The sequence below is a fragment of the Elephantulus edwardii genome, unplaced genomic scaffold (assembly GCF_000299155.1).
Source record: "Elephantulus edwardii isolate Elephantulus edwardi_28Jun2011 unplaced genomic scaffold, EleEdw1.0 scaffold00044, whole genome shotgun sequence".
NCBI lineage: Eukaryota > Metazoa > Chordata > Mammalia > Macroscelidea > Macroscelididae > Elephantulus > Elephantulus edwardii.
This window is the reverse complement of record NW_006399794.1, coordinates 13,315,768-13,330,525: the sequence shown is the minus strand read 5'-3', so window position 1 is coordinate 13,330,525 and position 14,758 is coordinate 13,315,768. Positions and strand designations below refer to the sequence as shown.

General features: G+C 40.0%; 1 protein-coding gene across 1 annotated transcript in view; it reads right to left on the bottom strand.

The window, feature by feature from the left end:
• Positions 1–14,758, bottom strand: part of RNF121 (ring finger protein 121) — an 83,431-nt gene that overhangs the window by 12,416 nt on the left and 56,257 nt on the right. Inside the window, exons 4-6 of the mRNA XM_006885542.1 lie at positions 8,912–9,066; positions 5,503–5,610; positions 1,496–1,616 (exon numbers count right to left, since the gene is read on the bottom strand). Coding sequence (XP_006885604.1) covers positions 1,496–1,616; positions 5,503–5,610; positions 8,912–9,066 — 384 coding nt within the window. The remainder of the gene's footprint in view (positions 1–1,495; positions 1,617–5,502; positions 5,611–8,911; positions 9,067–14,758) is intronic.

Genomic DNA, 14,758 nt, shown 5'->3' with positions numbered 1-14,758 from the left:
ACATGAGAAGAAACAAAGCTGTTCTAAAAGGAGTGTAGAATATTGTAGAGTTGTGAAGAAGTGAAAGTGCTTGTAATACAATCATAAAGCCTCACGATTACATCTCTAGGAACCCTGAAGTTAATTAATCAGAGAGATCTCTCCAGGCTCTGAAGAGAATCATTCTTGAGATGTATGTGATGGGGACTAAGAGTTAAATGAGACGTAGTTCCAGAACTTGGGTGACGAGCACTGCTCCTGGCAGTGGGTGACAGAGGTGCTAGTGAAGGTTATACCTTATCATCCTCAGTGCATGCTATTAGTAAATGTGTGAAAAATGACTTTCCTGAATAAACATATGAATGACTTGGCCAACAAATGCATATAAGGCTGGAAGATTCTGGCTTCCTTGAACTGCTTTCCAAAAAAAGTGAAGAGATTCTGGGTCTTTATCAGGGATATTCCTGAAATTCAGGCTGTTTTGGCTCAAAGATTCAGATGATGTTGAGTAGAACAAGGGCCGCTTAATTAAGCCTCAGCAAAAAGAAGAGATTGCAGGAATTCCTAGCATTAGAAAGAACAAAAGAGGGAGGATAGTCCATCCCTTCATTTAATTCTACAGTCCTCCCTTTCACATCCCAAAACGGACTGATTTGTTGGCACCCTGAACCCTAGAAGAAGGTCCGTTGCCATGTAAGTTTCAGAAACATTTTTAATGGGAAATAACGAACGAACTGACTGCTGGTGATTCACTCACTACTATCACAAGTCATCCCAGCCCTTAGTGTAGATGTGGGAAATGACATACTGTTTGGTCTAACTTAAGGATCAGCAAAACCATATCCCTTTGAAAAGGACTCAGTTTAAGGAACAATCATTCTCAACGTCAACTATCCCTCTCTACCATAGAAAGTAGAATTTCAGTTTCCCAGTGTACTGAAAGTATTAAAATGTAATCCTTAATTTGGCCTTTAGGACGTTCTTTCTGATTCAGTCATTATTTCTTCTAGATATTTCTACCACATTATCATCCCTATAACCAACCTAGTTTCCTTTGTTTCTCAAAAGCACTCGCCTTTTCTCCCACTGCAGGACTCTTAACTTGCTCTTTTCTCTATCACGGTGGCCTTCCATCAGGTCTCTAATGCTGAGTATCATACTCTCTAACTTTCTCCCACAAAGCAGTTGCTGGTTCCAAGCTATCAACCTTGCAGTTAGCAGTCTAGTATATAACGTACTTTGACACCCAAGTACATAAAAGACATTAAGTATTAGCTTAATGAATGTTAATTACCTACTTTTAAAGGAGCTCTTTCCTAATATGACCCTAAAGTATTCCAATCTACAACTGAGATGTGGATTTCCAAGTTTTCAAGGCGTCTCCATTCATGTCATTCACAACTTAACAAATTCTATGTCTCATCATTTTTAGATCTTTCTCTCCTGTCATATATGATGCATCCTAAACTTTTTTTGAGATAGTAGGAGGTAGTATCAGGAGCCAAGGTGAACTCACCCCTATGGTAGATGCCATGTAGTCTGCACACATCTCTGCAAAGTCCCGCTCAAGAACTCCATAGTAGAGGCCATAAAAGAGGAGGGAAATGCCAAAGTCCATGGCATCTTCTGGCTTGATTCTGTAAGGGAGCAGAATGGTCAGCAAGGCCTGCTTTGAGACAGAAGTATTCTGATCACTACTCTGACACAAACAGGCAAGGCAGTCGGGGTAGGCAAACTACAGCCACATCTGACCTGCTGTCTGTTCACATATGGCTTCTGAGCACTGCTTGAGCAAGTGGGCACTCTAACTATGGAGACCATACTGAGACATCTGCTTCTGTACCAGGTACCACTTAGGTCCCTGTGAATGGCTCTCTGCTGGTGGCTTTGCCTCACAAGAACCCAGGGCTTGCACAGGTCACTTCTTGCACTCACTGGACTCCACTTCTGGCAACTGCTAGGCATCAAGCAAGAGAGTTTCAGTCTGGGCAACTCACCTCCAGTCAGCTGTCAAAGTTGAAATGGCTGAACCCCCAGGCGGGGAAGACAAGCTAGGATTTAAGCATTATTGGAGCCAAGAGTGCAAACGACCACAGTGGCTGCACACTTGTTAGACCCCTTCTTCTGACACTGCTTCCACCATGTCAACTGAGCACAAGTGCCCACCATCCAGGACAGCCTGCCTCAGGTGAACAAGGTAGGGCGGGGCAGGAATTTTCTCTCATTAAAGAAAGACAAATCCAAATTAGCTGCCATTGAGTCAATTCTCACTCATAGCTGCCCCGAGTATTTCAGAGAGAACTACGCTCCACAGGATTTTCAATGGCTATGATCTTTTAGAAGCAGACCACCAGGCCATTCTTATGAGGGGCATCTGGATGGATGTGACCTATAATCCTTTCAGTTAGTAGTATTAAAGCATATAAATGCCTAAATTTTTACCTTTTGACCCTCAATCTTAAAATATTATTTAGCCACATACAGAAAAATTTTCCAATCACAAATTTAGAAATTCTGATTAGTAAATGTTTACATAACAGTCCTATAAATTTTTAAGTTACATGTTCTTCAAGTTAATTTTTTATTTAAGTCTATTTACTGAAAATAAAGATCTTGGCTTTATATTAAAAGGTAACACCAAAAATCAATAAATTGCAACCTGGAGTCTAGAAAACTGTCTGCTAAAATATTTGTGTAAACTGTGCTTGTTCATTTAAAATTGTGTATTTAAAATGTTATGAGGTGCCATCGAGTTGATTTTTGCCTCACAGCAGCTCCATGTGACAAAGGAGAACTGCCCCCTCGGATTACCAGGATTACTGCCTTAAGGCAGAGGACTGCCAGGTCCTTCTCCTGCTAGTCACTAGGAGAGATGAATGAGCCACCAATCTCACAGTTAACAGACAAGCATGTAACAGTTTTGTCACCAGATCTCCTAATTTACCACAGAAAGGTGAATATGCTTGTAATATTTACAATATTAAAATTAATATAATATTACAAAATAAAAGAGTCTTGTAATATTTACCACTGACTAGACATTATTGCTCTTATACTAATTAACCTAATCAATGCATAACAATGATTAATAGTCTCAATTCTGTTTTCCTTTTTGTACAGTTTAGGCAAGTGGAAAAGAAATGGTAATTAAAAAAAAAGAAAAAAAAAGAAATGGTAATTATAGGACAGACTCTTTAAAACATAATGAGAACTCTTTATTTTAAAAAATTGCAACAAAACAACAAAAATCTCAGAGTTAGAAGATACAAGAAATATTTTGGTTTTCTTTGTTGAAATGTGTTAAGACTCTACACTGAAAAATTTCTCTAAATTTTTCTGGGACTTGTGTTATCTTTCAGCTTGAACTGCTCTTGGAAGACTTTCAAAGACATTCTCTCACTAAGGAAAGATGGATTTCTTTTTCATTGTCTTAAACTTAAAAAAAAAAGAAAAATTCCCATTTATAGTTAGGCTATGGGAAGCTGCCAGTGGTTATCCTATCTATGCACTTAAATGTGAATCCTAAACCCCTGAGAGCCTCACTGCATTCTCCCAGGCTGAAGATTCTTCTTCATTCACAACCAGGGCAACCATGATCTCAGCCAAGAAGCCACAATCCTTCTCTACTCTGTCTCACATAGTTACCAGACCTCAGTGCAGGAGCCTTAACTGGGGCTGAATAAATCTGAGACCAGTATAAAACTTTTGGAAATTTTTATGTCTATACGAAATGACAGTCAAAATCACACTCTTGGAAATGTACTTTTAAAAGGCAATTCAGCAGTATTATCTGTAAGAGTACTAAATTGAAAATAATCATGCCCAACAGAGAAACAGGACTTAAATGTCCATAGATTACTTTCTAGAACTGCTTCCATAAAGTCTGACAAAAGAAGAATGCCAAAAGTAATTCAAAGTAACAATATTTATAAAGACGATCTGTAATTAGTATCCTGGATTTACACTGAGATATCTATAAATGATCTCTAAACATCTGGTGGGAAGTAGTGGTGGGCTTCCTTGAATTGATGCATTTTTAAAGTGGTGTGCCTCTTGGGGGATATGGGACTTCTCAGTCAAGTGGCTCCCTCCAGCTGTTTAACAGCCTGAGGACTGCTGAAAAGACTCCTGCAGGCAATGCTCTACTACTGTTTCTTATCTAATATCCTCCTAGGGGAATCCACTGCCAGATTTGGCCATCTATGGTACAAGAGTCAACTGTTTAATCCAGGAGTTGACAATGTATTTTATTTCTGTAAAGATTCAGATTAAAAAAAAAAATTAACGTTTATAAGGCATATGATTTTTGTTACAACTATTCAATAGTTTTACTGTTAAAAATAGCCACAGAACAAGCAACAAATGCTGGCGAGGTTGTGGAGAAACTGGAACCCTTATTCACTGTTGGTGGGAATGTAAAGTGGTGCAACCACTGTGGAAGGCGGTATGGTGCTTTCTCAAAAAGTTGTAAATAGAGATACCATTTGACCCAGCAATTCCACTACTGGGAATATATCCCAAAGAGACCATAACTGACATCCAAGCAGATATATGCACACCCATGTTTATTGCAGCTCTGTTCACAATAGCAAGGAGTTGGAAACAACCCAGGTGCCCATCAACAAACGAATGGATAGAGAAGCTGTGGTATATTCACACAATGGAATACTATGCTGCATTGAAAAACAAGGAACTCATGCAATATTATTCAAAATGGGTGAGCCTGGAGGACATTATGCTGAGTGAAATATCTCAGTCGCAAAAGGACAAATATTACATGGTGCCACTGTTGTAAAATGGGACTGATATCAGGGTGGGGGTAAGACTGAGAAAAACTGGATAAATTGTGTATACTGCACTGAAACAACAGATGAGGGACTGAATAATTTAAAAGCGATGTATGATAGGGTATTATGGTTATCAAAAGAGTCCACAATTAAGGTTACATAGTGGAATGTACTTGGGGCGGTGGGAGGGGTGTGGGGGGATTGTGTACCAGGGAGGGAGTCTTTCTTTTACTTCTGAAAGAGAGGAGAGAACTGGGGGGCGAGGGGGAGAGGGCTGGGTGGGTAGAGAAGTGCAGCGATGAATGAATGGAAATCCAAATTCTCTGTAAATGTTCATTAAAATTATTAAAAAAATAATTTACATGGAAAAAAAAGAAAAAAATAGCCATAGAAAATAACACATCATTTAATGAGTACAGCCCTACTTCACTAACACTTTATTTAAAAACAGGTGGTAAGCTGGATAAGACTTGTAGATGTAGTTACCTAACCCTTGGTGTAGCTGAATCTAACACAACTCAGGCATTGTAGAAGCTGCAATAAACGGTACTCTCACAACCAAGGAAAACTGTCTTAGAGTGATATGGTGTGAGTGACTGGCTAGAATAATTTTTAATGCTTACTTTTTTTATTATTTTGTAATCTTTTTTCTATTAAGAAAATAAATTCTTAGGAAAGAAGTTATGTCTCATTAAGTCCTTCTCCTTCAACAAAAACAAAAGCAAAAGGTACTCACTTGAATAGTAAGTTAAGACCAAAGAGAGTAAACATGACAGCCATGTAGCCAATGATGCCAGTGGCATAGCTGATTTTATAGATCAGCAGGAACCACTTATAAACCAACCTGGAGGAAGGAAAGAAAGTTAGTTCACATAACACAGAAGCTCTGGCCACAAAGGCCCCTGGACCACTAGGATTCCTTTTTTTCCATGTCATATGGGGATAAGGCAATTTCAGTTACTATCCAAAGCTGTTTATCCCTTAAATTGCAGAAACATTTCCATATATTGGCACTTTACTTTTTCCTTTTTTTAAACCAGAGGAAGAACAGAGATCCCAAAAAGGCTTTAACTGCAAAAGAACAAGGAAGACCTAACAGATCTGTCATCTCAGTATATAGGACAAATTCAGGCGAGGGAGACAAGGAAGTAATATACAACTATCTCAAAAAGAAACAGGTGAGAAAGACCAGTTATTTTCGTAAGCAAAAATGTGTAAGAGGTAATCAGCTACAGGCTTTTGTACCTGACACTGGCTAGTCTGAATAAAGCTTTGTTCCTATCCACAGGCCAATATGGATTTGTTTCTGAAATGACTCCCCTCCCTCCGAGAGAACAGAATAGGAGAGGCAATCCAAAAATATTCTTTTAGTTGAACTGGGTATGTGTGTGTGTTGCTGGGGTGGAGGAAGGAGGGTGGGGAGCACACTGGTCAATGATCCTAAAGGAGCAGTAGTACATGCTAGAATCAAAGGATGAACTACTTAAGTTAATCCCCCGCTATGTTCAGAGAGGAGAAATGGCTCCCTGAAGGGCACAGAACCTTTTAGATTGACAGGGGAGTAGTAATACCCTGACGTTGACTTCTGGTGGTATAGTCCACAGGGAGCTGTGCTGCTAAACCAAAGACCATACCTCTCTGGGGGTTTAAATACACCAAAGGCTCTGATGGAGAAAGGCCACCTCCTCCTGTCCAATTTACAGCATCACAAACCTGCTGGAGCCTCAACTACGGATTGGTTCCAACTCAGTGACAATGAGAGATTCTGATATCATTATTTATATACTACTCTGTTTTAATGATCACTAATGAGAAATTTAGCCATGTGCATGAATAACCAAAATCAAATCTGCGTGGTCCCTGAGAACCAACCAGATTTCTGCCAACCATACTGGGCCCAATGGAGGAAATTCAAGGTCCTTGCATATATCTCCTTGCTGTGGCTAAACATAGATTGTAATGGCTTCATAGGTTATGGAAACATTCCAAACAATCTGTAGTGCTAACCTTTAATCAGAACACATACTTCATTATGCATAATTTACATGAGACACAGCGGAAAGGATGTGGCATGCAACTAGTCGGGTAATCCCAGGTAAGTCAGTCGTATCATCTTTTTGAGACAAATTTATTTATAAAACAGAAGAAAAAACATGCTAGCTTTCTTATAAAATCTGTTACCCAGTGTAAAATGCTGAATGGATCAATGATAGCATTTATGAGAATTACTGGCAATTTTTAAGCATTCTTCTTAGTTATTATTATAAAAATATTATAAATACATTTCAGCCATGTAATCTGCAGCCCTCAGGCCTGGTTTAAATTGGTTTTTGTCAAACATTCTTCTAAGTGGTATAGCACTGGTCTGTGCACTGCTGTACAGAGGTAACTAGTGGTTGCTGTGAGGCGAAACACTGTGATACTGATGTGCCAAATGAGAGAATGGTTACCCATGGTGGGCAGTGTTTGGTGGAACTCCCTGATTAAAACAAGCTTGGAAGCAGGAGTGGCATCCACTTCTGAAATGGCTTGCCTCTGGAAACTCTATGAACAGTGCTCAGGTCTTTTGTTCACAGGCTCACTATGAGTCGTCTACGACTCGACGGCACTTAACAATAACAACAACAGTCTAGAAGCTGACACTACCAGTCACTCTCAAGAGAAGAAGTGACTCTTCTTGGTGACTCTACTTGGGTTTTACTGTGCTTTTTCTTCGTCATCATCCTATATGAAGTGGCAATTATTACCCTATCTCTGAGAATATAAAGAATTGAAAACTCAGAAAAGTGAAATCACACAGATCATAGAGCCAGCAAGCAGGCAGCAGAGCTAGAGGTTCCGATCTACACTCATGTAACTCCAGAGTCTAAACTTTCAAGAATGGTCCTTCAAGTAAACTATTTTGTACAAAGAAATCTAGAAAGACTTGCAGTAAGGCAAAGGATAAGAGGCATGAAAAAGTGCAGTTTGCAACACAGGAAACTCTGGCTCTGGGGGTGATAACTTTGAGACTGGCTAGTTCCTCTGACAGGCTCTCTGCACCTATGCTTAACTCACTCATTCCACTTACCAACTGAACTGCTGTAACAGGTGCTTTCTCATCCATTTCCTCCATTAAACCGAGCACTCCTTGAGGGGAGAGACCAGGTCTTACCCAGCTCTGTATCCCCAGCACTCAGCACAGGGCCTAGCACATCATAGGTGCTTACTGAATGAATGAATGAACGAATGAGAAAGTATCCCTTTCTTTCGGTCAAATTCACTCACTCTTTATCGTCAAGTTAGAACTGACTTAAAGTTGATCCACTAGGTTTCTGAGGTTGTAAATTTTGCACAAGAGGAGACTGCCCATCTTTCTCCCAAGGAGCCACTGGTGGATATGATAACCTTTAAGGTTATCAGCATAACTCCCTAGAGACTATGCCACCAAAGCTACTTTTTCTGCCAAATACAGATGACCTCCCTTCACAAGCTGGCTGGGAGGCTCAAACAAAAATGTACTTGCATAAAACACAAAGAATGTTAAGGGTAAGGGCTGCTTTATGAGCCAAGAAAAAAACAACATTGTTTGTTGGAAAACTGTACATTTTCTGGGATTCATTCATTCAACAAAAATTTATAAAGTAGTGCTATGTGCCATTTAGGGACAATGTGACAATCTTTGTACCAGGACCTGGGCATATACCAACAACCAAGAGATATAATGGCACCTGATTTCATAATTATTTTAGTATGAGAGACACAGTAATACTTTGCTATGAATTGTGAAAGATAACTACTATGAGTATTTTAAGAAAAAATAGTAGAAAATTTAATTCAGAAATCAGAGAAAGGTTCGTAGAACAAATAACAAAACAAAATCACACTGATCTCAAGGACTGCTTGTTTGTTTGCCTCACATACAAGCAGATGTTTATAGAAACACTAAAACATTAATGCAAACTCTGGAGAAAGATTTTAGAGTTTTCAATACGTGAACAGAAAAGTGGTGGCTCTCCCAATCAGCTTGTTTGGAGGAGCTCCAGGCCAAATAATCTTCTAAAACAATAACCGCAGTTTCCTATCTAAATCACCCTCCTCCTTTCATGCATCTCATCCCATTAGTTTCAAGAAACCTAAGCACTTTCCATTATTTAAACTCTCACCTTGGGGTTGTCTGTACTAGAGGTTTTCTGGTGGCTCGGAAGGTCACAAAGGCAGTAATGGCAGAGAACACGATCCAGATGACTAGGAACCTCCACCAATGCAGCTTCACTGTGAAATAGAGGGGAACAACCCACATCTGAAAGAGGGTCACCATCTGAAACAAAAACACAAGTACTTCAGCTCTAGTTGGCTTCCTCTGCAGTCCTATCCACAAGTCCTGGACGAATCTTGTGTTTTCTCTTTTAGTTTGATCCCCAACTATTTGAATAAAGGTATCTCTACATACTGATAAAAATTAGAATCCTAGGACCACATTCAACTGTCTCTTGGTTGTATTCTTTCCATTTGAGCCCTCATTACCTTTGCTTGGATAACTACAGCAACCTCTTTGTTAGTCTCCTGGAATTCAGTGTCATTTTTCCCAATTCTTCCTTTCCAGAAGCATTAGAGCAGTATCTCTAATATGCAATCTTAAGCATGTCATTCCCATCCTTTCCTTTAGATGCAAAAGAAACAACTGAAAATACCAAGGCTTGAATCAGCCACCTCTTTGTCTTTAGTATGTCATACTCTCTAATGGACTCTACGGTACAACAGGCCCAAAGTGTGTGAGTTGACATTTCACCCTCCTTGCCTCTAAGGAGTATCCTTGTTGCACTTCCTCCAAGACAGATTTATTTGTTCTTTTGGCAGTTTGTGGGATAGTCAATACTCTTCTCCAACACCACAATTTAAAGGCATCAAGTCTTCTTGGTCTCCCTTATTCACTGTTCAACTTTCAGATACTTAAGAAACAACTGAAAATACCATGGCTTGGATCAGCCACATCTTCGTCTTTAAACTGACATCCTTGCTCTTTAGTACTTGAACAGGTCCTTCACAGCAGGATGACTCACAGCAGATAGGTTTCAGTGGAGCTTATAAGCAGGAATGGCCAACTACTAACAAAACAGGGCTTTGAACGACCTATGAATAATAGGAGTTTGTTTTCTGTCTTTTATTGCAGAGGAATCTTTTTTTCTCCCCTAGACAAGCAGCTTTATTTGATATAAGGAGTGCCAGTCCCCACCTCTAGTGTTCCTGACAGTGTCACCTGCAGGCCAGGGTTATCAGTGACCTGCAGAGAGAGGAAGGTCTGAGGGTGAATGGGGTGAGTGGCATACTGTGGACTGGGGTCCCAGGTACCTGTTGGGGCCTGGGTTTCAGCTGTCCACACCATGGCAGTGGGCAACGAGCTTAAAGCCCCTGATGGCTCTGGGTACTAACTCTCACCGTTGGCTATGGATGAAGTCACAGGTGATTTTCAGCCAGCGCCAACAAAGTAGCCTTTTTATAGGCTAGTCTGGCATAATACATGACTGAATATGAGATACTCAGGACAACAGAAGGAGCTCTGGTGCCATCTGGTGGCATCAGTTATAGAGACACAATTGGTTTAAATACTTGTGCCTGAAGCAGAAGGTGCGAATAATGGCTCATCTTGGTCCTGACCACAGGATGGTAAGACATAAACACATAAATTAAGACAGCCATGTAAAAAGTATGAAATAACAACACAAGAATTCAGAGGTGAGAGATAATACCGTGGGCAAGTTTCTTGGAAGCAGAGCCTGACTGCTTCTAAAGGAGGTTTAATTTAGCCAAGTGAACTGAAGAACAAAATTCATTCACCTTCTTTCACTCAATCAGCAAATAAGGTTTAAACGAAGACTAGGCCTGAGAAGAACTCAGTGATTCATTCAGACCTCTCCTTCTTTGTCCTTCATTTACTGAGGATCCCAGCTTTTCTGACTGACAGATAAAGAATGTCAACACCTAAATTTATCTCTCCACAAGGCCAAACAGCTGACATGATATCAGATTTTGACAGTAATTTTGTTGTTCTTGTTAGATGCCTTTGAGCTCAACTCATAATAACCCTTGAACAATAGATGTGAACCCTGTTCCTATCCTGCACCATCCTTATCATCTCTGACACACTTAAGCTCACTGCTGCACTATGCCAATCCATCTGGTTGAGGGTCTTCCTCTCTTTCATTGACCTTGTACCTTTCTAAGTATGATGTCCCTCTCCAAGGAACAGCCTCTTCCAGCAACATGACCAAAGTATATGAGACAGTATACTGTACTGCGGGACTGAAAAGGCAATCTTCCAGTAGTATCTAACACTAAGAGCTAACTGACATTTAGATGGGCTCACTTTTTAATTTTACTTATTTTTATTTGGAAGTTTAAAAATCATACTGATTTTTCGGGGAGCTCTGGTGGCCTAGTGGCAAGAAGCTGCACTGCAATCCCAGAGGCGCACGGTTCAAATCCACCAGATGCTCTGCCGAGGAAGGAGGGACAATCTCCTCCAGTACCAGTCAGATCTGATTTGACAGTACACGCACACACACAAATAATAATAAAAAAAAAATCATACTGATTTTTCGTTCAATCACACACATTTGTTTTATAATATTAATTAAAATTAATGTAGTTAATTATGTCTGGTCAATACCTTATTACATATTATTTGCCGTTCCCTTCACCCCTCTTAATTATTGATTTTAACTCCCCTCCCCTTCTCTTTCCTATCCCTGGTAACCACAAGGCTTCCCTTTTTAGTTGCACCTTCACTGGAAGGTGTGTCAAGAGAAATGGAATCAACACTTGACAATGAGCACTTCCAAACCAGGTGAAGGTGAGCTACATAACCTCTAGATCCCTTTCATCTCAAGAGAGCAGTGAAAAAAAAGTTTCCAGATTACTTCTTTCTCTGGGGCACCATCTGCCACGCTAATCTGGCCACGGTGCCACTTCTGACTTTTACTATTCTCTTTTACTCCTTTCTGCATCTTCCTATGTTGTGGGGATCACCCAAATATTTAGCTGAAAGCATTTTCGACAAAATGAAATCTACAAGTTCAGGTAGTAGAACAAAGTAAGAGACTCATTAACTAATAAGTAGAATTGCTCAAAAATGCTAGTTTTTTAAAAATGGCTAATGTCAACCATAGGGAGAGGTCTGTGATACATTTCATACTGTGGTCCATTATTTTCACAAGTGATGTGGATGAAAACATAAAAGACTTTAGTTACCAAACTGTGAACAACACAAAAAGCTGGGGAGAGAAGAGAGGCATGGGGCAGTGAACAAAGAACATATTGATAATGCTGTTTTTTGAGTTTTTCTAGCTCTAGCATTCCTTGAGCCAATAAACTGAAATAAAGAAATCAAACTCTATGACAAAATCTAATAGCCGAGGACAGGGTGGGGAAGAAGTGGCCTTATAGTAGCTCATATGAAGCAGATCTAGAAGTTTCAGTTAACCAAAAAATGCTAATGAGGCTGCTACCAAAAAGGCTAAGGTTAACACCAGGCAACTCTAAACCAAAAATAAATCCCACTGCTATCAAATTAAAACGGAATCATAGCTGACCCTCCATGAGATTCCTGAGGCTAGTGGTCACACAGGAGGAGACTGCCTATCTTTCTCCTGATGTGTGGCTGGTAGATTCAAACTACCAGAGAAGTGCAGCACTTGGCTCAGAAGTCCAACTCCCTATGGACTACGCCACCAGAGTTCCCTTAAGCTACTTGACTTTTTTTCCCCTTGGACTACTCTAAAAATATACTCAAGATGAAGAAATCAGCGGCGCTAATATCTGCTCTTATAAAGAATATCTGAGTCCCTGAGATCAGGTCTACTTATTGTTGGGTGCCCCTGATTCAAGTACCACCTACTGCGACTCCACAAACAACAGACCTGAACCTTGTCCTATTCTGTGCCATCCTCACAATCTCTGACATGCATAAGCCCATTGTTGTAGTCACTGTGTCAATTCATCTGGTTGAATGTCTTCCTCTTTTTCATTGTTGCTCCACCTTTCAAAGCATGATTTCACTCCCCAAGGTACAGCTTCTCCTAACAATATGCCCAAAGTATGTGAGACAAAGCTTTATCACTTGCCTCCAAAGACCACTCTGGCTCCTTCTCCAAGACATATCTGCTTGTTGTTCTGTCAGTTCATAGGACATTCAGTCCTCTTCTCCAACACCACAACTCAAAGGCACCAATTCTTCTGTCATCCTTAGTAACTGTCCAGCTTTCAAGTGCATAGTAAGTGATTGAAAAGACCATGACCTGAATTAGATGCACCTTACTTCTTAAACTATCACTGCTCCTCAGAAAAGGTCTCTAATTGCACATTATCCTAGTGCAATATGTTTCCTGATCTCCTGATTGCTGGTACCAAGTATTACTGATTGTGAATCCAAGTAAGATAAATTTGTTAACATTTTCAATCCTTTCTCCATCTATTATGATGTTGCCTATTGGTACAGCAGTGAGAATTTTTGTTTTCTTGATATTGAGATGCAATTCATATTGGAGGTTGCAATGTTTGATCTTCTGCAGCAAGCACTTCAAGTCCTCTTCACTTTCAGCAAGCAAGGTTGTATAATCTACATAATATATGTTGGGTTTTCTCCCATACTGTATGTTATTGATTGAGTCTTTCTCTCATCTTGATGCCACATTTTTCTTCAAAGTAGTCCAGGTTCTCAAATAATTTGCCCAGCATACAGACTAAATAGGTACGGAGAAAGGATACATCCGTGGCACACAACTTTTTTCATTTTTTTTGTGTGTGTGAGTGTACCATCAAATTGGATCTGACTGGTACAGGAGGAGATTGTCCCTCCTTCTCCAGCAGAGCATCTGGTGGATTCGAACCACGTACCTCTGGGATTGCAGTGCAGCTTCTTGCTACTAGGCCACCAAGAGCTCCCTATCTTTCTTAATTTTAACCATGTAAGACACAATGTACCCAAAATACTGACAAAGATGTATGGTTATTGAGACTGCCAGGATTACAAGGAGTCTGGAAATGAAATTACATATAGAAGAGCTAAGAACTCTGGGATACTAGACCTGGTAAAAACTTTGAGGAGTAACATAGATATTCCTTTAAGGTAGCTGATGAGTGTCAAGAGGCCCAGTGAACATACATTCTGTGTAGGTATGATTTGAAAAGACTTGGCACATTGTTGGAATACTCTACAGGGCAGAGGTTGCTGGCAATTCCCTTCTTCCATATCCCTGATTTCATGAGGCACGCCTCCTCATTGCTAATACATGTGCTAGACAGTTCTTTCTGATGCTGTACTGAAAACTGGTCTTTGTGTCCCTTTTGTCTCTAGGCCCTACCCTTATTCTTCAGAATGGAACATTGTAAGCCTGCTCCTAATGTCATAAGTTTGCTCTCCCAATATTTAAGTTCTATCTTCTTTCATAACTTTCTTCTCTCCAGGCAAAAAGGTTAGTAAGACAATTATTGATCAAACACTAAATGCTTACTGGACACCATACTCAGGGGAAAAGATTCAGAAACAAAAAAAATAAATAAAATAAATAAAATTTCCTATAAAACTTAAGCCATGCTTTTTTTTTCTTCTGTCAAAAAAAAGCAAACCCTTAACTACAATGCATTGTAAAAAATGCTATATACTCAGATGCCCAAAGAAAGTAATGAGGAAAACCATTTCATTAACCACAGTGGAAACAAGGAAGGCTTCCTAACCTGTCATGATGGCCTGAGAGGTCCAGATGGAGCAAGGCATCATGATGAGAGTTTTAGAATGAGAGACCACAGTGTGCTTGAAAAGTGCACGCAGTATGTGAAAGAAGAATGACAGATGAGGCTAAAGAAGTAGGCAAGGGTCAGAAGCAAATGATACAACACACTTACAAGTTTTATTATATTCTAGAGTAAATGTTTTCTTCCTTAAAAAATATGAATTATAGGCAGCGCGAGGGCGACGCAGCGCGAGGGCGACGCAGCGCGAGGGCGACGCAGCG